This window comes from Anopheles moucheti, chromosome 2 (genome assembly GCF_943734755.1).
Source record: "Anopheles moucheti chromosome 2, idAnoMoucSN_F20_07, whole genome shotgun sequence".
Taxonomy (NCBI): domain Eukaryota; kingdom Metazoa; phylum Arthropoda; class Insecta; order Diptera; family Culicidae; genus Anopheles; species Anopheles moucheti.
The window spans coordinates 64,167,316-64,195,130 of NC_069140.1; the positions used below are offsets into that span (position 1 = coordinate 64,167,316).

Consider the following 27,815-nt stretch of genomic DNA (forward strand, 5'->3'; position numbering starts at 1 on the left):
CTGACGATCGATCGCCAAACGGTCAATCGAAAACGCGTCTTTTGACTTTCTGGGCTGCCCCTTATTTCATTTTGCTTAACCGGCCGTCCAGGCCTGCCATTGCTGGCTTTCTTTGGCTTTATTTACCCGTCGGACAGAAAGTCGATCCTGTCGTGTGAAGATGGTGTGTTGCTCATCGCGTAAACAAACGTTTTTTCGACACACGCAGCTTTTGTTGTACCCGGATACGGTCACGGGCTCTCTGCACCGACCGGGCGACATAAACGCATACGAAATTGTTTCAATACCATCACCACTAACGAGCCACTACGGACGGAAGAAGGTACGGACAAATCGACACATATCTTTTTGGTTAACATTTGTGGTGGTCCTGAGAAGGACCGTTTGAGTGAAGCCCCTCGACGATCGATGGAAGAGGAGCCCCGGGAGGGGGGATACGGGCGAAGATTTAGGCACGCTCTCCGCGGATGCGACGAGCCAGCTGAATGTCTTTCGGCATGATGGTGACGCGCTTCGCATGAATGGCGCACAAGTTGGTGTCCTCGAACAGGCCGACAAGGTACGCCTCGCTGGCCTCCTGCAGGGCCATCACGGCCGAGCTCTGGAAGCGCAGATCGGTCTTGAAGTCCTGGGCAATTTCACGCACCAGACGCTGGAAGGGCAGCTTGCGGATCAGCAGCTCGGTCGATTTCTGGTAGCGACGGATCTCACGCAGGGCTACGGTTCCCGGACGGTAACGATGCGGCTTCTTCACTCCTCCGGTGGCCGGGGCACTCTTGCGAGCAGCCTTGGTGGCCAGCTGCTTGCGCGGAGCCTTACCTCCGGTCGACTTACGGGCAGTTTGCTTCGTACGGGCCATTTCACTGGTTCGGCGGTTTTATTAGTGGAACGTAAAGACGTCTGTGTTGTGTCGACGATAGGTTCGGAATGTGGGTATGCGAGGCCAGATCGTCATTTTTATAACCTCGCTCCACGCACACACATACTCCGATCCGATCGTGTACCAGTGGTGTGAGAGCGTGTGCGTGTGCTGCGGGTAAGTGTATAAAAGAGCGAAACATTGTGCGTAGCCTTATTGTTACTCGTGAACTCTTGCACAGTACGGTTGGTACACACGGTACGCATCGACATCGAAATGACTGGACGAGGAAAAGGAGGCAAAGGTCTGGGTAAAGGTGGAGCCAAGCGTCATCGCAAAGTGCTGCGCGACAACATCCAGGGCATCACCAAGCCGGCCATCCGCCGTCTGGCCCGCCGTGGAGGAGTGAAGCGTATCTCCGGTCTCATCTACGAAGAAACGCGTGGCGTGCTGAAAGTGTTCCTGGAGAATGTTATCCGCGATGCGGTCACCTATACCGAACACGCCAAGCGCAAAACCGTCACCGCGATGGACGTAGTGTACGCGCTGAAGCGCCAGGGTCGCACTCTGTACGGTTTCGGAGGTTAAACCCGCCAGCCGACGCACGTTCGACGCTCATCTCAACAAACGGTCCTTATCAGGACCACACATTCTTTGCATCAAAATATTCTTTCCTATGATTCCGATCGCTATGAAGTGTGTCGTTCAACGTAAGGTTGTGAGTCGAATCCTTAGCCTCATCTACCGTCTATGGGGTACAACTGTGTCCCGAGGTAAACGTATCACGCAGCCGAGCGTCTTCGAAGCCAAGAAGAAGAAGAAGAAGCGATGAGCATCGCGTCGATCCTGTGGACGGTTCAGCTACTGTGAGTGTGTCAATACTCCGTAGTATGATGAACGTGCTACGGTGTTCGGGAATGTGTGTGATGGCACAAGAATCCGCAATTCAACTGTATTATGTAGTCATTTTATTGCAAAGCTAAAACATTGACCGTTTTAAAACCAATTGTGAAGCATTTCACACAATTGCTAGTCTTTTTTAAAACAAACATTAAATATTTCACGCATTTGGGCAGCGAGCTTAATTTATTTCATCCGAAAAATAGAAGAATTATCTGAAAATTATCGCTATACAAATTTTAGTTGGAGGCGACTCATAACGTTTCCATGGTAACATTATTTCCAACACCCTTGGATCAAGTTTTTAAGTGGAGCGTTTTGATTTCCCAGCTCTTCTTTAAACTGCTATCTTTCAACGCCTTCTATGATTCCCTCGCCAACAATTTATTTTTCCATGCATACTATGATTTTACCAAATGGAAGTTTTTTACACGGATCGACGTCCACAGACGCGCAATTTGTGAATGTTTTTATGTGTTGTCCTTGGGTATTCGCGCGTTTTCTTGCATTTTCAGTCGGATCCTTTACAAGATTTTCAAAAAGATTTTAATTTTGGTCGGTGATACAGAACGGGGAACGGTTTCTTAAACGACCTATTCGAGCCGTACCCCCGTACGCAGCACTCACTTCTTCTAAGAGGTCTGAACCTGCCATTTCTGGTTTTCTGTATCTTTATTTACCCGAAGCTGGATAGTCAGTCCTGAGTACGGGTGATTGATCCGGATGGGATTTTTGTCAGGTCCGATCGTGTGAAGATCGCTAGGGTCGCTACCATCAAACCACCGGGCCGCTCCAACGCTTCCAAGTGCCAAGTGAGCGACTCACTATCCTGATGAATACAAATCAAGGAAGACCAGAAATGGTCGTTCAATCCACGAAAATAGCAGCATTATTTTCTAAAACAATACCATGCTTTACAGTAGCTTATAAATATTTTAAAGTTAAAGTTTACTGCTTGATTCGCTGCAATTTTTCATGTTTTATTTTTCACTAAAAGAAATGCGAGATTGTTTCAGGAGTAATTGCTGTTGTTGTGCTATGTTGTTTACTTCTCAGTTTAAATAGAGAAATTTTTATCAAACCAGGTAACCGAGAAGATTTTTAGTAGGGTCAATATTTTTTTCAAATCCTCTGTATTTCAATAACCCATGACACAAGCACAACATCAAGAGATATTGGCCAGCAAATTCTGGGCCTTTTAACTTTATTTACCCGCAACCTGGATAGTTGTTCCTGGGAACGAGGGATTGGTTGGGTTGTAATTTTGTACCGGTCCTATCTAAAGAAGACTGGCGCCGCTACATCTGATTAAATGGCACCTTATGAAATTTAAACATGTGTGTGTCTGTTACTGGAAAGACATGACTCAAATATACTGTCTGTGAGGAAAAAGTTAGAAAAAAAAACATGGGAAATCTGTGGTACCTGAATGTGGATGGCTACTTAACCTTAGATATATCCAATCAGTTGCTTTTATCTGATTGTGAAAGACGTCGACTTTCGACGAAATTATGTGCGATGCCTACGAAAAGCATAAATGCATAGCAAGCAACTGGGGATCTGACGCAAAAATATTAAGAAGTGCTTCATTGTAATTTAGAATACTCATGTTAAAATGATATGTTGCATATGATCCAGATGGGAGCTGCACGCAAACACGACGTGACGTATATTGTTACGATACATTTCATTCGTGATAAATGACCAAGGTTCGGGACTTATCAACCACTAAGATCAATATATATATATATATATCAGACTAAGAGAAGAACGAAGTCATCAAGGCTCAAGGTCTGTTAAAACTAATAACAACAACAAAAGCTCAAAGCGACTTGGAATATGCTTTGCCAAATAGGTTTTTATGAGAGCCAAATGGGCCCGAGGTGAGAAATTTGATAATTTATTAAACTAAATAAAATAAAATTAACAACATCCTCCAATTGGGAAGAAAACCTCTTTTTAAAACATCTTTGAGTTTGCGTACACAACAAAATTCTGTTGCACAGCCCTGTAACCGGGCCGATTAGATAGTCTGAAAAAAAATTATCTGAAAATGTTACAAAACGTAATGCGTAAATTAGTGGAAGTATAGAGATTAAATATTTCCAAAATGGGTGGGGGCTCGCGTTGCCATGCGTATTCAAATCAAAGGTCGGTTTTTTCCTTCTCGCACGTAATCCTGTGTGTGTGTGTGTGCATGCTGAGCTCGTGCCAAAAGTTATCAGGAAATGTGACCGCGTACACGGCGATCGGTACCGTTAGGTGGAAATTTCCACTAAAACGAGTCTCCTCTTGTCGCCACCGAGTGTGCGAGCGAGAGGGAGCATCGGTTGACAATTCGCAGAAATTTCGATCACCAATGCAGCACACAAATGAAGAGCGCACGCTTCGTTCGTGTGTCTGGCCGGCTAGTTTTAAGCAGCGCACCTATTTCTGCACCTACGTGTCGTACTAACTAGCGAAATATGTTTCTGTTTTAAGATCTAACATGAAATGTACCACCAATCCTGCATTTTTGTACGCATATACTGTATCTATTCTGAATTCACATACGTATCCTTCGTTGCTTTCACTGATTGTACGGTGATAATAGCATACGCAAATGGATATGTCTGTAGTGGAATTGCAAAAATGTGTGGCGACTTCATATTGCTTCGTGCTTTGAAACGATTGTGTGCGATTGTGTAGCGAGAGTAGTGAGACAGAACCACATTTGCGCGAATAGTAGTAGTAGTGGTGGTAGTTAGCGAGAGAGATCCACTTTCGGCACTCTCGTTCGTATGCTGAAGGTAATTAGTAACCGAATGTCCCGAGCTCGGCACAGTCCTCGTCGAACAGCCAACTGGAACAGTTGGTCCGCGCGCGTCGTCAATCCGGATGTATTAGTGTGTGTAAGTGCGTGTAGTGTTAAAAGTAGTGTTGAACAGGGGCCAATTTCAAGATGGCGCCGGCTCATTTTGTCGTCCTTCGCGAACCAGCAACATCGAGCATGTCGAGCATGAACAAAGAGTGCGACGCTTAGTCGAGAGACAGAGAGGTAAGAAGCAGTGCGCGTACGGCTAATCCTGCGCAGGATTGGCATTAAAAAGTGCGGGTGGTAAAATGGCGGAAGAAACGCGCGTGTGTGTGTGAATGTGCGAAAAGCGCTTCGCGGGACGGTGCGTTAATCGCGACGGTGCCTCGCCCAGTGCGTCGGGCGGAGGGGCAGCGAAATCTTCCACGGGGTTCGCCCCAAAAATAATTGTTTTTATAAACATAGCTGTTGCTGCTGCTGCTGCTGGTGAAATGTGCGTATGCGTGTGCGCGGAAAGGACGATGGACAATCGCCAAATCGCGACGGTGTTTAGGTGCGTGGTGCGTCGGCCCATCCTGCGCAAGATTACCGCCAAAAAGGCGGCTTTTGCTGGTGAAATGCGTGCGTGAAACGATGCACGAACCGCGACGGCGCCCAGTGCGTGGGGCAGCGAAATCCTCCGCGGAGTTCGCTAAAAAAAAACTCTTTTAAAAAACAAAGTTGTTGTTGTTGTTGTTGCTGCTGCTGCTGCTGCTGGTGAAATGTGCATGAGCGTGTGTTCGGAAAGAGGACGATGAACAATCAAAATCGCGACGGTGTTTCGGTGCATGGTGCGTCGACCCATCCTGCACAGGATTACCGCCAAAAAGGCGGCTTTTGCTGGTGAAATGCGTGCGTGAAACGATGCACGAACCGCGACGGCGCCCAGTGCGTGGGGCAGCGAAATCCTCCGCGGGGTTCGCTAAAAAAAAACTCTTTTAAAAAACAAAGTTGTTGTTGTTGTTGTTGTTGCTGCTGCTGCTGCTGCTGGTGAAATGTGCGTATGCGTGTGTGCGGAAAGGACGATGGACAATCCAAATCGCGACGGTGTTTCGGTGCGTGGTGCGTCGGCCCATCCTGCGCAGGATTATCGCCAAAAAGGCGGCTTTTGCTGGTGAAATGCGTGCATGAAACGATGCACGAACCGCGACGGCGCCCAGTGCGTGGGGCAGCGAAATCCTCCACGGGGTTCGCTAAAAAAAAACTCTTTTAAAAAACAAAGTTGTTGTTGTTGTTGTTGTTGCTGCTGCTGCTGCTGGTGAAATGTGCTTGAGCGTGTGTTCGGAAAGAGGACAATGGACAATCCAAATCGCGACGGTGTTTCGGTGCGTGGTGCGTCGGCTGCGCAGGATTACCGCCAAAAAGGCGGCTTTTGCTGGTGAAATGCGTGCATGAAACGATGCACGAACCGCGACGGCGCCCAGTGCGTGGGGCAGCGAAATCCTCCGCGGGGTTCGCTAAAAAAAACTCTTTTAAAAAACAAAGTTGTTGTTGTTGTTGTTGTTGCTGCTGCTGCTGCTGGTGAAATGTGCATGAGCGTGTGTGCGGAAAGGACGATGGACAATCCAAATCGCGACGATGTTTCGGTGCGTGGTGCGTCGTCCCATCCTGCGCAGGATTACCGCCAAAAAGGCGGCTTTTGCTGGTGAAATGCGTGCGTGAAACGATGCACGAACCGCGACGGCGCCCAGTGCGTGGGGCAGCGAAATCCTCCGCGGGGTTCGCTAAAAAAAAACTCTTTTAAAAAACAAAGTTGTTGTTGTTGTTGTTGCTGCTGCTGCTGCTGGTGAAATGTGCATGAGCGTGTGTGCGGAAAGGACGATGGACAATCCAAATCGCGACGATGTTTCGGTGCGTGGTGCGTCGTCCCATCCTGCGCAGGATTACCGCCAAAAAGGCGGCTTTTGCTGGTGAAATGCGTGCGTGAAACGATGCACGAACCGCGACGGCGCCCAGTGCGTGGGGCAGCGAAATCCTCCACGGGGTTCGCTAAAAAAAAACTCTTTTAAAAAACAAAGTTGTTGTTGTTGTTGTTGTTGCTGCTGCTGCTGCTGGTGAAATGTGCATGAGCGTGTGTGCGGAAAGGACGATGGACAATCCAAATCGCGACGATGTTTCGGTGCGTGGTGCGTCGTCCCATCCTGCGCAGGATTACCGCCAAAAAGGCGGCTTTTGCTGGTGAAATGCGTGCGTGAAACGATGCACGAACCGCGACGGCGCCCAGTGCGTGGGGCAGCGAAATCCTCCACGGGGTTCGCTAAAAAAAAACTCTTTTAAAAAACAAAGTTGTTGTTGTTGTTGTTGTTGCTGCTGCTGCTGCTGGTGAAATGTGCATGAGCGTGTGTGCGGAAAGGACGATGGACAATCCAAATCGTGACGGAGTTTCGGTGCATGGTGCGTCGGCCCATCCTGCGCAAGATTACCGCCAAAAAGGCGGCTTTTGCTGGTGAAATGCGTGCGTGAAACGATGCACGAACCGCGACGGCGCCCAGTGCGTGGGGCAGCGAAATCCTCCGCGGGGTTCGCTAAAAAAATACTCTTTTAAAAAACAAAGTTGTTGTTGTTGTTGTTGCTGCTGCTGCAAAGATCAGAGAAGCAGGGGCGGTGTAGTGAAGTTGTTGTTGTTTCTGCTTATAGAGACTTTGCGACTTGCGGCGACATTCGTCTCTATGTAGTGAAGTGACTTGGTGTGTGGTGAAAATACTGTGCTGAGTGCACCGCAATTGCTTGAAAGGAGTGCGTGAAGCCGTGCGCTGCGCACTACTGAAGGTAAGATTGTGTTCCATATTCATTTGCATGCATGGTTTGGGGTTTCGTTGCTAGGGTCGATGGTGTAGTGATCAGCGTTAAGCGTTCAGCCCGATGCATCGCAGTAGGCGTCGTGTTTATTTAGAAAATAAGAAATATCTGCCATTAGGGCTGCATACAGGTGGGCTAAAAATAGACTGAAATATTCGGTGCCCATTCGTGGGCTAATTTGTTTCATTCGCATTGGGAATTTTCTTAACAATTGTTGCGCTTCAGACCCTCGACCAGGTACGGTACCTGTACAGGGCTCCTTTTGGGTGGAAAGTGGAAGTTATTTTTCCTTCGTAGGATCGGTCATTCCAGGTACGATAGCAGGTAGGCTGCTGGTGGGGCACTGCTTTTAGCTTTTCATCCATTGCTCGGTACCACCAGCACGGTCAGAGGAGTCTACTTCCGACCAAAGATTTTAAAACACGAAAAGTGATGACGTTTCTCAGGGGGTTTCCCGCATATTGCGATTGCTTGTGTTTTTTCACTGGATTTACCTTCGATTAGGTAATGCTGCGCCGGTTTGATATCAGCTCAGAAGAGATGGTCGAACAAACATCTTTTATGTAAATCGATTTGTCGCCCTGAAAAGGACGGTTTGTTTTGGGGGGGTTTGCAGAGAGATTGGGAGAAGCCTTAAGCCTTCTTCTCAGTCTTCTTTGGCAGCAGCACGGCCTGAATGTTGGGCAGCACACCACCTTGGGCAATGGTGACGCCGGACAACAGCTTGTTCAATTCCTCGTCGTTGCGGATGGCCAGCTGCAGATGACGCGGGATGATGCGAGTTTTCTTGTTGTCTCGGGCAGCGTTTCCTGCCAACTCCAACACTTCAGCGGCCAAGTATTCCATCACGGCGGCCAAATACACCGGTGCACCAGCACCGACGCGCTCGGCATAGTTGCCTTTGCGGAGCAGACGATGGATACGGCCAACCGGGAACTGCAGACCGGCACGGTTCGAGCGGGACTTTGCCTTTCCCTTCACTTTGCCTCCCTTGCCACGGCCAGACATTGTTGATAGCTTCGGTTTAGATGAGAGTGCGTTCGCAACGATGCTCACTGTTCGGAGAGTGCTTGTATTCTGAATGAAAATTTGAACAGGGTGCGATTAAATACCCCGAGTTATGCTGCCTGCACGCACTCAAGTCGAATACCCGAGAGTGATCCGAAAACCGGAATATAAACGAACCTGAGAGTCGTAGTTCTCTATCAGAAAGGTTTTGACTCTCCGTTAGTGAGCATCAGTGCGTGAATCGAAGCAAAATGGCCCCGAAAACCAGTGGAAAAGCCGCGAAGAAGTCTGGCAAAGCCCAGAAAAACATCTCCAAGTCGGACAAGAAGAAGAAAAGGAAGACCCGCAAGGAAAGCTACGCTATCTACATCTACAAGGTGTTGAAGCAAGTCCACCCGGACACCGGCATTTCGTCCAAGGCGATGAGCATCATGAACAGCTTCGTGAACGACATTTTCGAGCGCATCGCTGCCGAAGCATCCCGCTTGGCGCACTACAACAAGCGTTCGACGATCACGTCCCGCGAAATCCAAACGGCCGTCCGTCTGCTCCTGCCCGGTGAGCTGGCCAAGCACGCCGTGTCCGAAGGCACGAAGGCTGTCACCAAGTACACCAGCTCGAAGTAATTCGAAGCGTCGAAGCGCAGTTCGTTCGCATCTACCCAAACCGGTCCTTTTCAGGACCACAAAACGCATCCATACGAAAGATATATTTCTGCTTGACATTCCCTCTCACACGGTGGGCAAAAGATTAAAGTTTAAATAAAATAAAGCATAATTTTCGACGCGTTCATGTGAACCCGTGAGCGGAAAGCAAAGGGGCGCGGGTACAAAACACGAGTTGGCACGAGAAGAAGAATGTTCCGTGTCTCGCACAGTGTAACAGCATCGGAAGCACATCTTCTGACGATCGATCGCCAAACGGTCAATCGAAAACGCGTCTTTTGACTTTCTGGGCTGCCCCTTATTTCATTTTGCTTAACCGGCCGTCCAGGCCTGCCATTGCTGGCTTTCTTTGGCTTTATTTACCCGTCGGACAGAAAGTCGATCCTGTCGTGTGAAGATGGTGTGTTGCTCATCGCGTAAACAAACGTTTTTTCGACACACGCAGCTTTTGTTGTACCCGGATACGGTCACGGGCTCTCTGCACCGACCGGGCGACATAAACGCATACGAAATTGTTTCAATACCATCACCACTAACGAGCCACTACGGACGGAAGAAGGTACGGACAAATCGACACATATCTTTTTGGTTAACATTTGTGGTGGTCCTGAGAAGGACCGTTTGAGTGAAGCCCCTCGACGATCGATGGAAGAGGAGCCCCGGGGGGGGGGATACGGGCGAAGATTTAGGCACGCTCTCCGCGGATGCGACGAGCCAGCTGAATGTCTTTCGGCATGATGGTGACGCGCTTCGCATGAATGGCGCACAAGTTGGTGTCCTCGAACAGGCCGACAAGGTACGCCTCGCTGGCCTCCTGCAGGGCCATCACGGCCGAGCTCTGGAAGCGCAGATCGGTCTTGAAGTCCTGGGCAATTTCACGCACCAGACGCTGGAAGGGCAGCTTGCGGATCAGCAGCTCGGTCGATTTCTGGTAGCGACGGATCTCACGCAGGGCTACGGTTCCCGGACGGTAACGATGCGGCTTCTTCACTCCTCCGGTGGCCGGGGCACTCTTGCGAGCAGCCTTGGTGGCCAGCTGCTTGCGCGGAGCCTTACCTCCGGTCGACTTACGGGCAGTTTGCTTCGTACGGGCCATTTCACTGGTTCGGCGGTTTTATTAGTGGAACGTAAAGACGTCTGTGTTGTGTCGACGATAGGTTCGGAATGTGGGTATGCGAGGCCAGATCGTCATTTTTATAACCTCGCTCCACGCACACACATACTCCGATCCGATCGTGTACCAGTGGTGTGAGAGCGTGTGCGTGTGCTGCGGGTAAGTGTATAAAAGAGCGAAACATTGTGCGTAGCCTTATTGTTACTCGTGAACTCTTGCACAGTACGGTTGGTACACACGGTACGCATCGACATCGAAATGACTGGACGAGGAAAAGGAGGCAAAGGTCTGGGTAAAGGTGGAGCCAAGCGTCATCGCAAAGTGCTGCGCGACAACATCCAGGGCATCACCAAGCCGGCCATCCGCCGTCTGGCCCGCCGTGGAGGAGTGAAGCGTATCTCCGGTCTCATCTACGAAGAAACGCGTGGCGTGCTGAAAGTGTTCCTGGAGAATGTTATCCGCGATGCGGTCACCTATACCGAACACGCCAAGCGCAAAACCGTCACCGCGATGGACGTAGTGTACGCGCTGAAGCGCCAGGGTCGCACTCTGTACGGTTTCGGAGGTTAAACCCGCCAGCCGACGCACGTTCGACGCTCATCTCAACAAACGGTCCTTATCAGGACCACACATTCTTTGCATCAAAATATTCTTTCCTATGATTCCGATCGCTATGAAGTGTGTCGTTCAACGTAAGGTTGTGAGTCGAATCCTTAGCCTCATCTACCGTCTATGGGGTACAACTGTGTCCCGAGGTAAACGTATCACGCAGCCGAGCGTCTTCGAAGCCAAGAAGAAGAAGAAGAAGCGATGAGCATCGCGTCGATCCTGTGGACGGTTCAGCTACTGTGAGTGTGTCAATACTCCGTAGTATGATGAACGTGCTACGGTGTTCGGGAATGTGTGTGATGGCACAAGAATCCGCAATTCAACTGTATTATGTAGTCATTTTATTGCAAAGCTAAAACATTGACCGTTTTAAAACCAATTGTGAAGCATTTCACACAATTGCTAGTCTTTTTTAAAACAAACATTAAATATTTCACGCATTTGGGCAGCGAGCTTAATTTATTTCATCCGAAAAATAGAAGAATTATCTGAAAATTATCGCTATACAAATTTTAGTTGGAGGCGACTCATAACGTTTCCATGGTAACATTATTTCCAACACCCTTGGATCAAGTTTTTAAGTGGAGCGTTTTGATTTCCCAGCTCTTCTTTAAACTGCTATCTTTCAACGCCTTCTATGATTCCCTCGCCAACAATTTATTTTTCCATGCATACTATGATTTTACCAAATGGAAGTTTTTTACACGGATCGACGTCCACAGACGCGCAATTTGTGAATGTTTTTATGTGTTGTCCTTGGGTATTCGCGCGTTTTCTTGCATTTTCAGTCGGATCCTTTACAAGATTTTCAAAAAGATTTTAATTTTGGTCGGTGATACAGAACGGGGAACGGTTTCTTAAACGACCTATTCGAGCCGTACCCCCGTACGCAGCACTCACTTCTTCTAAGAGGTCTGAACCTGCCATTTCTGGTTTTCTGTATCTTTATTTACCCGAAGCTGGATAGTCAGTCCTGAGTACGGGTGATTGATCCGGATGGGATTTTTGTCAGGTCCGATCGTGTGAAGATCGCTAGGGTCGCTACCATCAAACCACCGGGCCGCTCCAACGCTTCCAAGTGCCAAGTGAGCGACTCACTATCCTGATGAATACAAATCAAGGAAGACCAGAAATGGTCGTTCAATCCACGAAAATAGCAGCATTATTTTCTAAAACAATACCATGCTTTACAGTAGCTTATAAATATTTTAAAGTTAAAGTTTACTGCTTGATTCGCTGCAATTTTTCATGTTTTATTTTTCACTAAAAGAAATGCGAGATTGTTTCAGGAGTAATTGCTGTTGTTGTGCTATGTTGTTTACTTCTCAGTTTAAATAGAGAAATTTTTATCAAACCAGGTAACCGAGAAGATTTTTAGTAGGGTCAATATTTTTTTCAAATCCTCTGTATTTCAATAACCCATGACACAAGCACAACATCAAGAGATATTGGCCAGCAAATTCTGGGCCTTTTAACTTTATTTACCCGCAACCTGGATAGTTGTTCCTGGGAACGAGGGATTGGTTGGGTTGTAATTTTGTACCGGTCCTATCTAAAGAAGACTGGCGCCGCTACATCTGATTAAATGGCACCTTATGAAATTTAAACATGTGTGTGTCTGTTACTGGAAAGACATGACTCAAATATACTGTCTGTGAGGAAAAAGTTAGAAAAAAAAACATGGGAAATCTGTGGTACCTGAATGTGGATGGCTACTTAACCTTAGATATATCCAATCAGTTGCTTTTATCTGATTGTGAAAGACGTCGACTTTCGACGAAATTATGTGCGATGCCTACGAAAAGCATAAATGCATAGCAAGCAACTGGGGATCTGACGCAAAAATATTAAGAAGTGCTTCATTGTAATTTAGAATACTCATGTTAAAATGATATGTTGCATATGATCCAGATGGGAGCTGCACGCAAACACGACGTGACGTATATTGTTACGATACATTTCATTCGTGATAAATGACCAAGGTTCGGGACTTATCAACCACTAAGATCAATATATATATATATATATCAGACTAAGAGAAGAACGAAGTCATCAAGGCTCAAGGTCTGTTAAAACTAATAACAACAACAAAAGCTCAAAGCGACTTGGAATATGCTTTGCCAAATAGGTTTTTATGAGAGCCAAATGGGCCCGAGGTGAGAAATTTGATAATTTATTAAACTAAATAAAATAAAATTAACAACATCCTCCAATTGGGAAGAAAACCTCTTTTTAAAACATCTTTGAGTTTGCGTACACAACAAAATTCTGTTGCACAGCCCTGTAACCGGGCCGATTAGATAGTCTGAAAAAAAATTATCTGAAAATGTTACAAAACGTAATGCGTAAATTAGTGGAAGTATAGAGATTAAATATTTCCAAAATGGGTGGGGGCTCGCGTTGCCATGCGTATTCAAATCAAAGGTCGGTTTTTTCCTTCTCGCACGTAATCCTGTGTGTGTGTGTGCATGCTGAGCTCGTGCCAAAAGTTATCAGGAAATGTGACCGCGTACACGGCGATCGGTACCGTTAGGTGGAAATTTCCACTAAAACGAGTCTCCTCTTGTCGCCACCGAGTGTGCGAGCGAGAGGGAGCATCGGTTGACAATTCGCAGAAATTTCGATCACCAATGCAGCACACAAATGAAGAGCGCACGCTTCGTTCGTGTGTCTGGCCGGCTAGTTTTAAGCAGCGCACCTATTTCTGCACCTACGTGTCGTACTAACTAGCGAAATATGTTTCTGTTTTAAGATCTAACATGAAATGTACCACCAATCCTGCATTTTTGTACGCATATACTGTATCTATTCTGAATTCACATACGTATCCTTCGTTGCTTTCACTGATTGTACGGTGATAATAGCATACGCAAATGGATATGTCTGTAGTGGAATTGCAAAAATGTGTGGCGACTTCATATTGCTTCGTGCTTTGAAACGATTGTGTGCGATTGTGTAGCGAGAGTAGTGAGACAGAACCACATTTGCGCGAATAGTAGTAGTAGTGGTGGTAGTTAGCGAGAGAGATCCACTTTCGGCACTCTCGTTCGTATGCTGAAGGTAATTAGTAACCGAATGTCCCGAGCTCGGCACAGTCCTCGTCGAACAGCCAACTGGAACAGTTGGTCCGCGCGCGTCGTCAATCCGGATGTATTAGTGTGTGTAAGTGCGTGTAGTGTTAAAAGTAGTGTTGAACAGGGGCCAATTTCAAGATGGCGCCGGCTCATTTTGTCGTCCTTCGCGAACCAGCAACATCGAGCATGTCGAGCATGAACAAAGAGTGCGACGCTTAGTCGAGAGACAGAGAGGTAAGAAGCAGTGCGCGTACGGCTAATCCTGCGCAGGATTGGCATTAAAAAGTGCGGGTGGTAAAATGGCGGAAGAAACGCGCGTGTGTGTGTGAATGTGCGAAAAGCGCTTCGCGGGACGGTGCGTTAATCGCGACGGTGCCTCGCCCAGTGCGTCGGGCGGAGGGGCAGCGAAATCTTCCACGGGGTTCGCCCCAAAAATAATTGTTTTTATAAACATAGCTGTTGCTGCTGCTGCTGCTGGTGAAATGTGCGTATGCGTGTGCGCGGAAAGGACGATGGACAATCGCCAAATCGCGACGGTGTTTAGGTGCGTGGTGCGTCGGCCCATCCTGCGCAAGATTACCGCCAAAAAGGCGGCTTTTGCTGGTGAAATGCGTGCGTGAAACGATGCACGAACCGCGACGGCGCCCAGTGCGTGGGGCAGCGAAATCCTCCGCGGAGTTCGCTAAAAAAAAACTCTTTTAAAAAACAAAGTTGTTGTTGTTGTTGTTGCTGCTGCTGCTGCTGCTGGTGAAATGTGCATGAGCGTGTGTTCGGAAAGAGGACGATGAACAATCAAAATCGCGACGGTGTTTCGGTGCATGGTGCGTCGACCCATCCTGCACAGGATTACCGCCAAAAAGGCGGCTTTTGCTGGTGAAATGCGTGCGTGAAACGATGCACGAACCGCGACGGCGCCCAGTGCGTGGGGCAGCGAAATCCTCCGCGGGGTTCGCTAAAAAAAAACTCTTTTAAAAAACAAAGTTGTTGTTGTTGTTGTTGTTGCTGCTGCTGCTGCTGCTGGTGAAATGTGCGTATGCGTGTGTGCGGAAAGGACGATGGACAATCCAAATCGCGACGGTGTTTCGGTGCGTGGTGCGTCGGCCCATCCTGCGCAGGATTATCGCCAAAAAGGCGGCTTTTGCTGGTGAAATGCGTGCATGAAACGATGCACGAACCGCGACGGCGCCCAGTGCGTGGGGCAGCGAAATCCTCCACGGGGTTCGCTAAAAAAAAACTCTTTTAAAAAACAAAGTTGTTGTTGTTGTTGTTGTTGCTGCTGCTGCTGCTGGTGAAATGTGCTTGAGCGTGTGTTCGGAAAGAGGACAATGGACAATCCAAATCGCGACGGTGTTTCGGTGCGTGGTGCGTCGGCTGCGCAGGATTACCGCCAAAAAGGCGGCTTTTGCTGGTGAAATGCGTGCATGAAACGATGCACGAACCGCGACGGCGCCCAGTGCGTGGGGCAGCGAAATCCTCCGCGGGGTTCGCTAAAAAAAACTCTTTTAAAAAACAAAGTTGTTGTTGTTGTTGTTGTTGCTGCTGCTGCTGCTGGTGAAATGTGCATGAGCGTGTGTGCGGAAAGGACGATGGACAATCCAAATCGCGACGATGTTTCGGTGCGTGGTGCGTCGTCCCATCCTGCGCAGGATTACCGCCAAAAAGGCGGCTTTTGCTGGTGAAATGCGTGCGTGAAACGATGCACGAACCGCGACGGCGCCCAGTGCGTGGGGCAGCGAAATCCTCCACGGGGTTCGCTAAAAAAAAACTCTTTTAAAAAACAAAGTTGTTGTTGTTGTTGTTGTTGCTGCTGCTGCTGCTGGTGAAATGTGCATGAGCGTGTGTGCGGAAAGGACGATGGACAATCCAAATCGTGACGGAGTTTCGGTGCATGGTGCGTCGGCCCATCCTGCGCAAGATTACCGCCAAAAAGGCGGCTTTTGCTGGTGAAATGCGTGCGTGAAACGATGCACGAACCGCGACGGCGCCCAGTGCGTGGGGCAGCGAAATCCTCCGCGGGGTTCGCTAAAAAAATACTCTTTTAAAAAACAAAGTTGTTGTTGTTGTTGTTGTTGCTGCTGCAAAGATCAGAGAAGCAGGGGCGGTGTAGTGAAGTTGTTGTTGTTTCTGCTTATAGAGACTTTGCGACTTGCGGCGACATTCGTCTCTATGTAGTGAAGTGACTTGGTGTGTGGTGAAAATACTGTGCTGAGTGCACCGCAATTGCTTGAAAGGAGTGCGTGAAGCCGTGCGCTGCGCACTACTGAAGGTAAGATTGTGTTCCATATTCATTTGCATGCATGGTTTGGGGTTTCGTTGCTAGGGTCGATGGTGTAGTGATCAGCGTTAAGCGTTCAGCCCGATGCATCGCAGTAGGCGTCGTGTTTATTTAGAAAATAAGAAATATCTGCCATTAGGGCTGCATACAGGTGGGCTAAAAATAGACTGAAATATTCGGTGCCCATTCGTGGGCTAATTTGTTTCATTCGCATTGGGAATTTTCTTAACAATTGTTGCGCTTCAGACCCTCGACCAGGTACGGTACCTGTACAGGGCTCCTTTTGGGTGGAAAGTGGAAGTTATTTTTCCTTCGTAGGATCGGTCATTCCAGGTACGATAGCAGGTAGGCTGCTGGTGGGGCACTGCTTTTAGCTTTTCATCCATTGCTCGGTACCACCAGCACGGTCAGAGGAGTCTACCTCCGACCAAAGATTTTAAAACACGAAAAGTGATGACGTTTCTCAGGGGGTTTCCCGCATATTGCGATTGCTTGTGTTTTTTCACTGGATTTACCTTCGATTAGGTAATGCTGCGCCGGTTTGATATCAGCTCAGAAGAGATGGTCGAACAAACATCTTTTATGTAAATCGATTTGTCGCCCTGAAAAGGACGGTTTGTTTTGGGGGGGTTTGCAGAGAGATTGGGAGAAGCCTTAAGCCTTCTTCTCAGTCTTCTTTGGCAGCAGCACGGCCTGAATGTTGGGCAGCACACCACCTTGGGCAATGGTGACGCCGGACAACAGCTTGTTCAATTCCTCGTCGTTGCGGATGGCCAGCTGCAGATGACGCGGGATGATGCGAGTTTTCTTGTTGTCTCGGGCAGCGTTTCCTGCCAACTCCAATACTTCAGCGGCCAAGTATTCCATCACGGCAGCCAAATACACCGGTGCACCAGCACCGACGCGCTCGGCATAGTTGCCTTTGCGGAGCAGACGATGGATACGGCCAACCGGGAACTGCAGACCGGCACGGTTCGAGCGGGACTTTGCCTTTCCCTTCACTTTGCCTCCCTTGCCACGGCCAGACATTGTTGATAGCTTCGGTTTAGATGAGAGTGCGTTCGCAACGATGCTCACTGTTCGGAGAGTGCTTGTATTCTGAATGAAAATTTGAACAGGGTGCGATTAAATACCCCGAGTTATGCTGCCTGCACGCACTCAAGTCGAATACCCGAGAGTGATCCGAAAACCGGAATATAAACGAACCTGAGAGTCGTAGTTCTCTATCAGAAAGGTTTTGACTCTCCGTTAGTGAGCATCAGTGCGTGAATCGAAGCAAAATGGCCCCGAAAACCAGTGGAAAAGCCGCGAAGAAGTCTGGCAAAGCCCAGAAAAACATCTCCAAGTCGGACAAGAAGAAGAAAAGGAAGACCCGCAAGGAAAGCTACGCTATCTACATCTACAAGGTGTTGAAGCAAGTCCACCCGGACACCGGCATTTCGTCCAAGGCGATGAGCATCATGAACAGCTTCGTGAACGACATTTTCGAGCGCATCGCTGCCGAAGCATCCCGCTTGGCGCACTACAACAAGCGTTCGACGATCACGTCCCGCGAAATCCAAACGGCCGTCCGTCTGCTCCTGCCCGGTGAGCTGGCCAAGCACGCCGTGTCCGAAGGCACGAAGGCTGTCACCAAGTACACCAGCTCGAAGTAATTCGAAGCGTCGAAGCGCAGTTCGTTCGCATCTACCCAAACCGGTCCTTTTCAGGACCACAAAACGCATCCATACGAAAGATATATTTCTGCTTGACATTCCCTCTCACACGGTGGGCAAAAGATTAAAGTTTAAATAAAATAAAGCATAATTTTCGACGCGTTCATGTGAACCCGTGAGCGGAAAGCAAAGGGGCGCGGGTACAAAACACGAGTTGGCACGAGAAGAAGAATGTTCCGTGTCTCGCACAGTGTAACAGCATCGGAAGCACATCTTCTGACGATCGATCGCCAAACGGTCAATCGAAAACGCGTCTTTTGACTTTCTGGGCTGCCCCTTATTTCATTTTGCTTAACCGGCCGTCCAGGCCTGCCATTGCTGGCTTTCTTTGGCTTTATTTACCCGTCGGACAGAAAGTCGATCCTGTCGTGTGAAGATGGTGTGTTGCTCATCGCGTAAACAAACGTTTTTTCGACACACGCAGCTTTTGTTGTACCCGGATACGGTCACGGGCTCTCTGCACCGACCGGGCGACATAAACGCATACGAAATTGTTTCAATACCATCACCACTAACGAGCCACTACGGACGGAAGAAGGTACGGACAAATCGACACATATCTTTTTGGTTAACATTTGTGGTGGTCCTGAGAAGGACCGTTTGAGTGAAGCCCCTCGACGATCGATGGAAGAGGAGCCCCGGGGGGGGGGATACGGGCGAAGATTTAGGCACGCTCTCCGCGGATGCGACGAGCCAGCTGAATGTCTTTCGGCATGATGGTGACGCGCTTCGCATGAATGGCGCACAAGTTGGTGTCCTCGAACAGGCCGACAAGGTACGCCTCGCTGGCCTCCTGCAGGGCCATCACGGCCGAGCTCTGGAAGCGCAGATCGGTCTTGAAGTCCTGGGCAATTTCACGCACCAGACGCTGGAAGGGCAGCTTGCGGATCAGCAGCTCGGTCGATTTCTGGTAGCGACGGATCTCACGCAGGGCTACGGTTCCCGGACGGTAACGATGCGGCTTCTTCACTCCTCCGGTGGCCGGGGCACTCTTGCGAGCAGCCTTGGTGGCCAGCTGCTTGCGCGGAGCCTTACCTCCGGTCGACTTACGGGCAGTTTGCTTCGTACGGGCCATTTCACTGGTTCGGCGGTTTTATTAGTGGAACGTAAAGACGTCTGTGTTGTGTCGACGATAGGTTCGGAATGTGGGTATGCGAGGCCAGATCGTCATTTTTATAACCTCGCTCCACGCACACACATACTCCGATCCGATCGTGTACCAGTGGTGTGAGAGCGTGTGCGTGTGCTGCGGGTAAGTGTATAAAAGAGCGAAACATTGTGCGTAGCCTTATTGTTACTCGTGAACTCTTGCACAGTACGGTTGGTACACACGGTACGCATCGACATCGAAATGACTGGACGAGGAAAAGGAGGCAAAGGTCTGGGTAAAGGTGGAGCCAAGCGTCATCGCAAAGTGCTGCGCGACAACATCCAGGGCATCACCAAGCCGGCCATCCGCCGTCTGGCCCGCCGTGGAGGAGTGAAGCGTATCTCCGGTCTCATCTACGAAGAAACGCGTGGCGTGCTGAAAGTGTTCCTGGAGAATGTTATCCGCGATGCGGTCACCTATACCGAACACGCCAAGCGCAAAACCGTCACCGCGATGGACGTAGTGTACGCGCTGAAGCGCCAGGGTCGCACTCTGTACGGTTTCGGAGGTTAAACCCGCCAGCCGACGCACGTTCGACGCTCATCTCAACAAACGGTCCTTATCAGGACCACACATTCTTTGCATCAAAATATTCTTTCCTATGATTCCGATCGCTATGAAGTGTGTCGTTCAACGTAAGGTTGTGAGTCGAATCCTTAGCCTCATCTACCGTCTATGGGGTACAACTGTGTCCCGAGGTAAACGTATCACGCAGCCGAGCGTCTTCGAAGCCAAGAAGAAGAAGAAGAAGCGATGAGCATCGCGTCGATCCTGTGGACGGTTCAGCTACTGTGAGTGTGTCAATACTCCGTAGTATGATGAACGTGCTACGGTGTTCGGGAATGTGTGTGATGGCACAAGAATCCGCAATTCAACTGTATTATGTAGTCATTTTATTGCAAAGCTAAAACATTGACCGTTTTAAAACCAATTGTGAAGCATTTCACACAATTGCTAGTCTTTTTTAAAACAAACATTAAATATTTCACGCATTTGGGCAGCGAGCTTAATTTATTTCATCCGAAAAATAGAAGAATTATCTGAAAATTATCGCTATACAAATTTTAGTTGGAGGCGACTCATAACGTTTCCATGGTAACATTATTTCCAACACCCTTGGATCAAGTTTTTAAGTGGAGCGTTTTGATTTCCCAGCTCTTCTTTAAACTGCTATCTTTCAACGCCTTCTATGATTCCCTCGCCAACAATTTATTTTTCCATGCATACTATGATTTTACCAAATGGAAGTTTTTTACACGGATCGACGTCCACAGACGCGCAATTTGTGAATGTTTTTATGTGTTGTCCTTGGGTATTCGCGCGTTTTCTTGCATTTTCAGTCGGATCCTTTACAAGATTTTCAAAAAGATTTTAATTTTGGTCGGTGATACAGAACGGGGAACGGTTTCTTAAACGACCTATTCGAGCCGTACCCCCGTACGCAGCACTCACTTCTTCTAAGAGGTCTGAACCTGCCATTTCTGGTTTTCTGTATCTTTATTTACCCGAAGCTGGATAGTCAGTCCTGAGTACGGGTGATTGATCCGGATGGGATTTTTGTCAGGTCCGATCGTGTGAAGATCGCTAGGGTCGCTACCATCAAACCACCGGGCCGCTCCAACGCTTCCAAGTGCCAAGTGAGCGACTCACTATCCTGATGAATACAAATCAAGGAAGACCAGAAATGGTCGTTCAATCCACGAAAATAGCAGCATTATTTTCTAAAACAATACCATGCTTTACAGTAGCTTATAAATATTTTAAAGTTAAAGTTTACTGCTTGATTCGCTGCAATTTTTCATGTTTTATTTTTCACTAAAAGAAATGCGAGATTGTTTCAGGAGTAATTGCTGTTGTTGTGCTATGTTGTTTACTTCTCAGTTTAAATAGAGAAATTTTTATCAAACCAGGTAACCGAGAAGATTTTTAGTAGGGTCAATATTTTTTTCAAATCCTCTGTATTTCAATAACCCATGACACAAGCACAACATCAAGAGATATTGGCCAGCAAATTCTGGGCCTTTTAACTTTATTTACCCGCAACCTGGATAGTTGTTCCTGGGAACGAGGGATTGGTTGGGTTGTAATTTTGTACCGGTCCTATCTAAAGAAGACTGGCGCCGCTACATCTGATTAAATGGCACCTTATGAAATTTAAACATGTGTGTGTCTGTTACTGGAAAGACATGACTCAAATATACTGTCTGTGAGGAAAAAGTTAGAAAAAAAAACATGGGAAATCTGTGGTACCTGAATGTGGATGGCTACTTAACCTTAGATATATCCAATCAGTTGCTTTTATCTGATTGTGAAAGACGTCGACTTTCGACGAAATTATGTGCGATGCCTACGAAAAGCATAAATGCATAGCAAGCAACTGGGGATCTGACGCAAAAATATTAAGAAGTGCTTCATTGTAATTTAGAATACTCATGTTAAAATGATATGTTGCATATGATCCAGATGGGAGCTGCACGCAAACACGACGTGACGTATATTGTTACGATACATTTCATTCGTGATAAATGACCAAGGTTCGGGACTTATCAACCACTAAGATCAATATATATATATATATATCAGACTAAGAGAAGAACGAAGTCATCAAGGCTCAAGGTCTGTTAAAACTAATAACAACAACAAAAGCTCAAAGCGACTTGGAATATGCTTTGCCAAATAGGTTTTTATGAGAGCCAAATGGGCCCGAGGTGAGAAATTTGATAATTTATTAAACTAAATAAAATAAAATTAACAACATCCTCCAATTGGGAAGAAAACCTCTTTTTAAAACATCTTTGAGTTTGCGTACACAACAAAATTCTGTTGCACAGCCCTGTAACCGGGCCGATTAGATAGTCTGAAAAAAAATTATCTGAAAATGTTACAAAACGTAATGCGTAAATTAGTGGAAGTATAGAGATTAAATATTTCCAAAATGGGTGGGGGCTCGCGTTGCCATGCGTATTCAAATCAAAGGTCGGTTTTTTCCTTCTCGCACGTAATCCTGTGTGTGTGTGTGTGCATGCTGAGCTCGTGCCAAAAGTTATCAGGAAATGTGACCGCGTACACGGCGATCGGTACCGTTAGGTGGAAATTTCCACTAAAACGAGTCTCCTCTTGTCGCCACCGAGTGTGCGAGCGAGAGGGAGCATCGGTTGACAATTCGCAGAAATTTCGATCACCAATGCAGCACACAAATGAAGAGCGCACGCTTCGTTCGTGTGTCTGGCCGGCTAGTTTTAAGCAGCGCACCTATTTCTGCACCTACGTGTCGTACTAACTAGCGAAATATGTTTCTGTTTTAAGATCTAACATGAAATGTACCACCAATCCTGCATTTTTGTACGCATATACTGTATCTATTCTGAATTCACATACGTATCCTTCGTTGCTTTCACTGATTGTACGGTGATAATAGCATACGCAAATGGATATGTCTGTAGTGGAATTGCAAAAATGTGTGGCGACTTCATATTGCTTCGTGCTTTGAAACGATTGTGTGCGATTGTGTAGCGAGAGTAGTGAGACAGAACCACATTTGCGCGAATAGTAGTAGTAGTGGTGGTAGTTAGCGAGAGAGATCCACTTTCGGCACTCTCGTTCGTATGCTGAAGGTAATTAGTAACCGAATGTCCCGAGCTCGGCACAGTCCTCGTCGAACAGCCAACTGGAACAGTTGGTCCGCGCGCGTCGTCAATCCGGATGTATTAGTGTGTGTAAGTGCGTGTAGTGTTAAAAGTAGTGTTGAACAGGGGCCAATTTCAAGATGGCGCCGGCTCATTTTGTCGTCCTTCGCGAACCAGCAACATCGAGCATGTCGAGCATGAACAAAGAGTGCGACGCTTAGTCGAGAGACAGAGAGGTAAGAAGCAGTGCGCGTACGGCTAATCCTGCGCAGGATTGGCATTAAAAAGTGCGGGTGGTAAAATGGCGGAAGAAACGCGCGTGTGTGTGTGAATGTGCGAAAAGCGCTTCGCGGGACGGTGCGTTAATCGCGACGGTGCCTCGCCCAGTGCGTCGGGCGGAGGGGCAGCGAAATCTTCCACGGGGTTCGCCCCAAAAATAATTGTTTTTATAAACATAGCTGTTGCTGCTGCTGCTGCTGGTGAAATGTGCGTATGCGTGTGCGCGGAAAGGACGATGGACAATCGCCAAATCGCGACGGTGTTTAGGTGCGTGGTGCGTCGGCCCATCCTGCGCAAGATTACCGCCAAAAAGGCGGCTTTTGCTGGTGAAATGCGTGCGTGAAACGATGCACGAACCGCGACGGCGCCCAGTGCGTGGGGCAGCGAAATCCTCCGCGGAGTTCGCTAAAAAAAAACTCTTTTAAAAAACAAAGTTGTTGTTGTTGTTGTTGCTGCTGCTGCTGCTGCTGGTGAAATGTGCATGAGCGTGTGTTCGGAAAGAGGACGATGAACAATCAAAATCGCGACGGTGTTTCGGTGCATGGTGCGTCGACCCATCCTGCACAGGATTACCGCCAAAAAGGCGGCTTTTGCTGGTGAAATGCGTGCGTGAAACGATGCACGAACCGCGACGGCGCCCAGTGCGTGGGGCAGCGAAATCCTCCGCGGGGTTCGCTAAAAAAAAACTCTTTTAAAAAACAAAGTTGTTGTTGTTGTTGTTGTTGCTGCTGCTGCTGCTGCTGGTGAAATGTGCGTATGCGTGTGTGCGGAAAGGACGATGGACAATCCAAATCGCGACGGTGTTTCGGTGCGTGGTGCGTCGGCCCATCCTGCGCAGGATTATCGCCAAAAAGGCGGCTTTTGCTGGTGAAATGCGTGCATGAAACGATGCACGAACCGCGACGGCGCCCAGTGCGTGGGGCAGCGAAATCCTCCACGGGGTTCGCTAAAAAAAAACTCTTTTAAAAAACAAAGTTGTTGTTGTTGTTGTTGTTGCTGCTGCTGCTGCTGGTGAAATGTGCTTGAGCGTGTGTTCGGAAAGAGGACAATGGACAATCCAAATCGCGACGGTGTTTCGGTGCGTGGTGCGTCGGCTGCGCAGGATTACCGCCAAAAAGGCGGCTTTTGCTGGTGAAATGCGTGCATGAAACGATGCACGAACCGCGACGGCGCCCAGTGCGTGGGGCAGCGAAATCCTCCGCGGGGTTCGCTAAAAAAAACTCTTTTAAAAAACAAAGTTGTTGTTGTTGTTGTTGTTGCTGCTGCTGCTGCTGGTGAAATGTGCATGAGCGTGTGTGCGGAAAGGACGATGGACAATCCAAATCGCGACGATGTTTCGGTGCGTGGTGCGTCGTCCCATCCTGCGCAGGATTACCGCCAAAAAGGCGGCTTTTGCTGGTGAAATGCGTGCGTGAAACGATGCACGAACCGCGACGGCGCCCAGTGCGTGGGGCAGCGAAATCCTCCGCGGGGTTCGCTAAAAAAAAACTCTTTTAAAAAACAAAGTTGTTGTTGTTGTTGTTGCTGCTGCTGCTGCTGGTGAAATGTGCATGAGCGTGTGTGCGGAAAGGACGATGGACAATCCAAATCGCGACGATGTTTCGGTGCGTGGTGCGTCGTCCCATCCTGCGCAGGATTACCGCCAAAAAGGCGGCTTTTGCTGGTGAAATGCGTGCATGAAACGATGCACGAACCGCGACGGCGCCCAGTGCGTGGGGCAGCGAAATCCTCCGCGGGGTTCGCTAAAAAAAACTCTTTTAAAAAACAAAGTTGTTGTTGTTGTTGTTGTTGCTGCTGCTGCTGCTGGTGAAATGTGCATGAGCGTGTGTGCGGAAAGGACGATGGACAATCCAAATCGCGACGATGTTTCGGTGCGTGGTGCGTCGTCCCATCCTGCGCAGGATTACCGCCAAAAAGGCGGCTTTTGCTGGTGAAATGCGTGCGTGAAACGATGCACGAACCGCGACGGCGCCCAGTGCGTGGGGCAGCGAAATCCTCCACGGGGTTCGCTAAAAAAAAACTCTTTTAAAAAACAAAGTTGTTGTTGTTGTTGTTGTTGCTGCTGCTGCTGCTGGTGAAATGTGCATGAGCGTGTGTGCGGAAAGGACGATGGACAATCCAAATCGTGACGGAGTTTCGGTGCATGGTGCGTCGGCCCATCCTGCGCAAGATTACCGCCAAAAAGGCGGCTTTTGCTGGTGAAATGCGTGCGTGAAACGATGCACGAACCGCGACGGCGCCCAGTGCGTGGGGCAGCGAAATCCTCCGCGGGGTTCGCTAAAAAAATACTCTTTTAAAAAACAAAGTTGTTGTTGTTGTTGTTGCTGCTGCTGCAAAGATCAGAGAAGCAGGGGCGGTGTAGTGAAGTTGTTGTTGTTTCTGCTTATAGAGACTTTGCGACTTGCGGCGACATTCGTCTCTATGTAGTGAAGTGACTTGGTGTGTGGTGAAAATACTGTGCTGAGTGCACCGCAATTGCTTGAAAGGAGTGCGTGAAGCCGTGCGCTGCGCACTACTGAAGGTAAGATTGTGTTCCATATTCATTTGCATGCATGGTTTGGGGTTTCGTTGCTAGGGTCGATGGTGTAGTGATCAGCGTTAAGCGTTCAGCCCGATGCATCGCAGTAGGCGTCGTGTTTATTTAGAAAATAAGAAATATCTGCCATTAGGGCTGCATACAGGTGGGCTAAAAATAGACTGAAATATTCGGTGCCCATTCGTGGGCTAATTTGTTTCATTCGCATTGGGAATTTTCTTAACAATTGTTGCGCTTCAGACCCTCGACCAGGTACGGTACCTGTACAGGGCTCCTTTTGGGTGGAAAGTGGAAGTTATTTTTCCTTCGTAGGATCGGTCATTCCAGGTACGATAGCAGGTAGGCTGCTGGTGGGGCACTGCTTTTAGCTTTTCATCCATTGCTCGGTACCACCAGCACGGTCAGAGGAGTCTACTTCCGACCAAAGATTTTAAAACACGAAAAGTGATGACGTTTCTCAGGGGGTTTCCCGCATATTGCGATTGCTTGTGTTTTTTCACTGGATTTACCTTCGATTAGGTAATGCTGCGCCGGTTTGATATCAGCTCAGAAGAGATGGTCGAACAAACATCTTTTATGTAAATCGATTTGTCGCCCTGAAAAGGACGGTTTGTTTTGGGGGGGTTTGCAGAGAGATTGGGAGAAGCCTTAAGCCTTCTTCTCAGTCTTCTTTGGCAGCAGCACGGCCTGAATGTTGGGCAGCACACCACCTTGGGCAATGGTGACGCCGGACAACAGCTTGTTCAATTCCTCGTCGTTGCGGATGGCCAGCTGCAGATGACGCGGGATGATGCGAGTTTTCTTGTTGTCTCGGGCAGCGTTTCCTGCCAACTCCAACACTTCAGCGGCCAAGTATTCCATCACGGCGGCCAAATACACCGGTGCACCAGCACCGACGCGCTCGGCATAGTTGCCTTTGCGGAGCAGACGATGGATACGGCCAACCGGGAACTGCAGACCGGCACGGTTCGAGCGGGACTTTGCCTTTCCCTTCACTTTGCCTCCCTTGCCACGGCCAGACATTGTTGATAGCTTCGGTTTAGATGAGAGTGCGTTCGCAACGATGCTCACTGTTCGGAGAGTGCTTGTATTCTGAATGAAAATTTGAACAGGGTGCGATTAAATACCCCGAGTTATGCTGCCTGCACGCACTCAAGTCGAATACCCGAGAGTGATCCGAAAACCGGAATATAAACGAACCTGAGAGTCGTAGTTCTCTATCAGAAAGGTTTTGACTCTCCGTTAGTGAGCATCAGTGCGTGAATCGAAGCAAAATGGCCCCGAAAACCAGTGGAAAAGCCGCGAAGAAGTCTGGCAAAGCCCAGAAAAACATCTCCAAGTCGGACAAGAAGAAGAAAAGGAAGACCCGCAAGGAAAGCTACGCTATCTACATCTACAAGGTGTTGAAGCAAGTCCACCCGGACACCGGCATTTCGTCCAAGGCGATGAGCATCATGAACAGCTTCGTGAACGACATTTTCGAGCGCATCGCTGCCGAAGCATCCCGCTTGGCGCACTACAACAAGCGTTCGACGATCACGTCCCGCGAAATCCAAACGGCCGTCCGTCTGCTCCTGCCCGGTGAGCTGGCCAAGCACGCCGTGTCCGAAGGCACGAAGGCTGTCACCAAGTACACCAGCTCGAAGTAATTCGAAGCGTCGAAGCGCAGTTCGTTCGCATCTACCCAAACCGGTCCTTTTCAGGACCACAAAACGCATCCATACGAAAGATATATTTCTGCTTGACATTCCCTCTCACACGGTGGGCAAAAGATTAAAGTTTAAATAAAATAAAGCATAATTTTCGACGCGTTCATGTGAACCCGTGAGCGGAAAGCAAAGGGGCGCGGGTACAAAACACGAGTTGGCACGAGAAGAAGAATGTTCCGTGTCTCGCACAGTGTAACAGCATCGGAAGCACATCTTCTGACGATCGATCGCCAAACGGTCAATCGAAAACGCGTCTTTTGACTTTCTGGGCTGCCCCTTATTTCATTTTGCTTAACCGGCCGTCCAGGCCTGCCATTGCTGGCTTTCTTTGGCTTTATTTACCCGTCGGACAGAAAGTCGATCCTGTCGTGTGAAGATGGTGTGTTGCTCATCGCGTAAACAAACGTTTTTTCGACACACGCAGCTTTTGTTGTACCCGGATACGGTCACGGGCTCTCTGCACCGACCGGGCGACATAAACGCATACGAAATTGTTTCAATACCATCACCACTAACGAGCCACTACGGACGGAAGAAGGTACGGACAAATCGACACATATCTTTTTGGTTAACATTTGTGGTGGTCCTGAGAAGGACCGTTTGAGTGAAGCCCCTCGACGATCGATGGAAGAGGAGCCCCGGGGGGGGGGATACGGGCGAAGAT

The 27,815-nt window shown here is 48.4% G+C and overlaps 1 protein-coding gene across 1 annotated transcript; it reads right to left on the reverse strand.

Annotated features, from left to right (window-relative positions):
- Positions 1 to 448: 448 nt before the first annotated feature.
- Positions 449 to 18,926, reverse strand: LOC128297194 (histone H3-like). The gene is made up of 2 exons (XM_053032797.1): positions 18,528 to 18,926; positions 449 to 859 (listed from the first exon to the last, which is right to left on the reverse strand). The coding sequence occupies exons 1-2, from the start codon at positions 18,924 to 18,926 to the stop codon at positions 449 to 451; spliced, it is 810 nt and encodes a 269-aa protein (XP_052888757.1).
- Between the last annotated feature and the right edge of the window lie 8,889 nt (positions 18,927 to 27,815).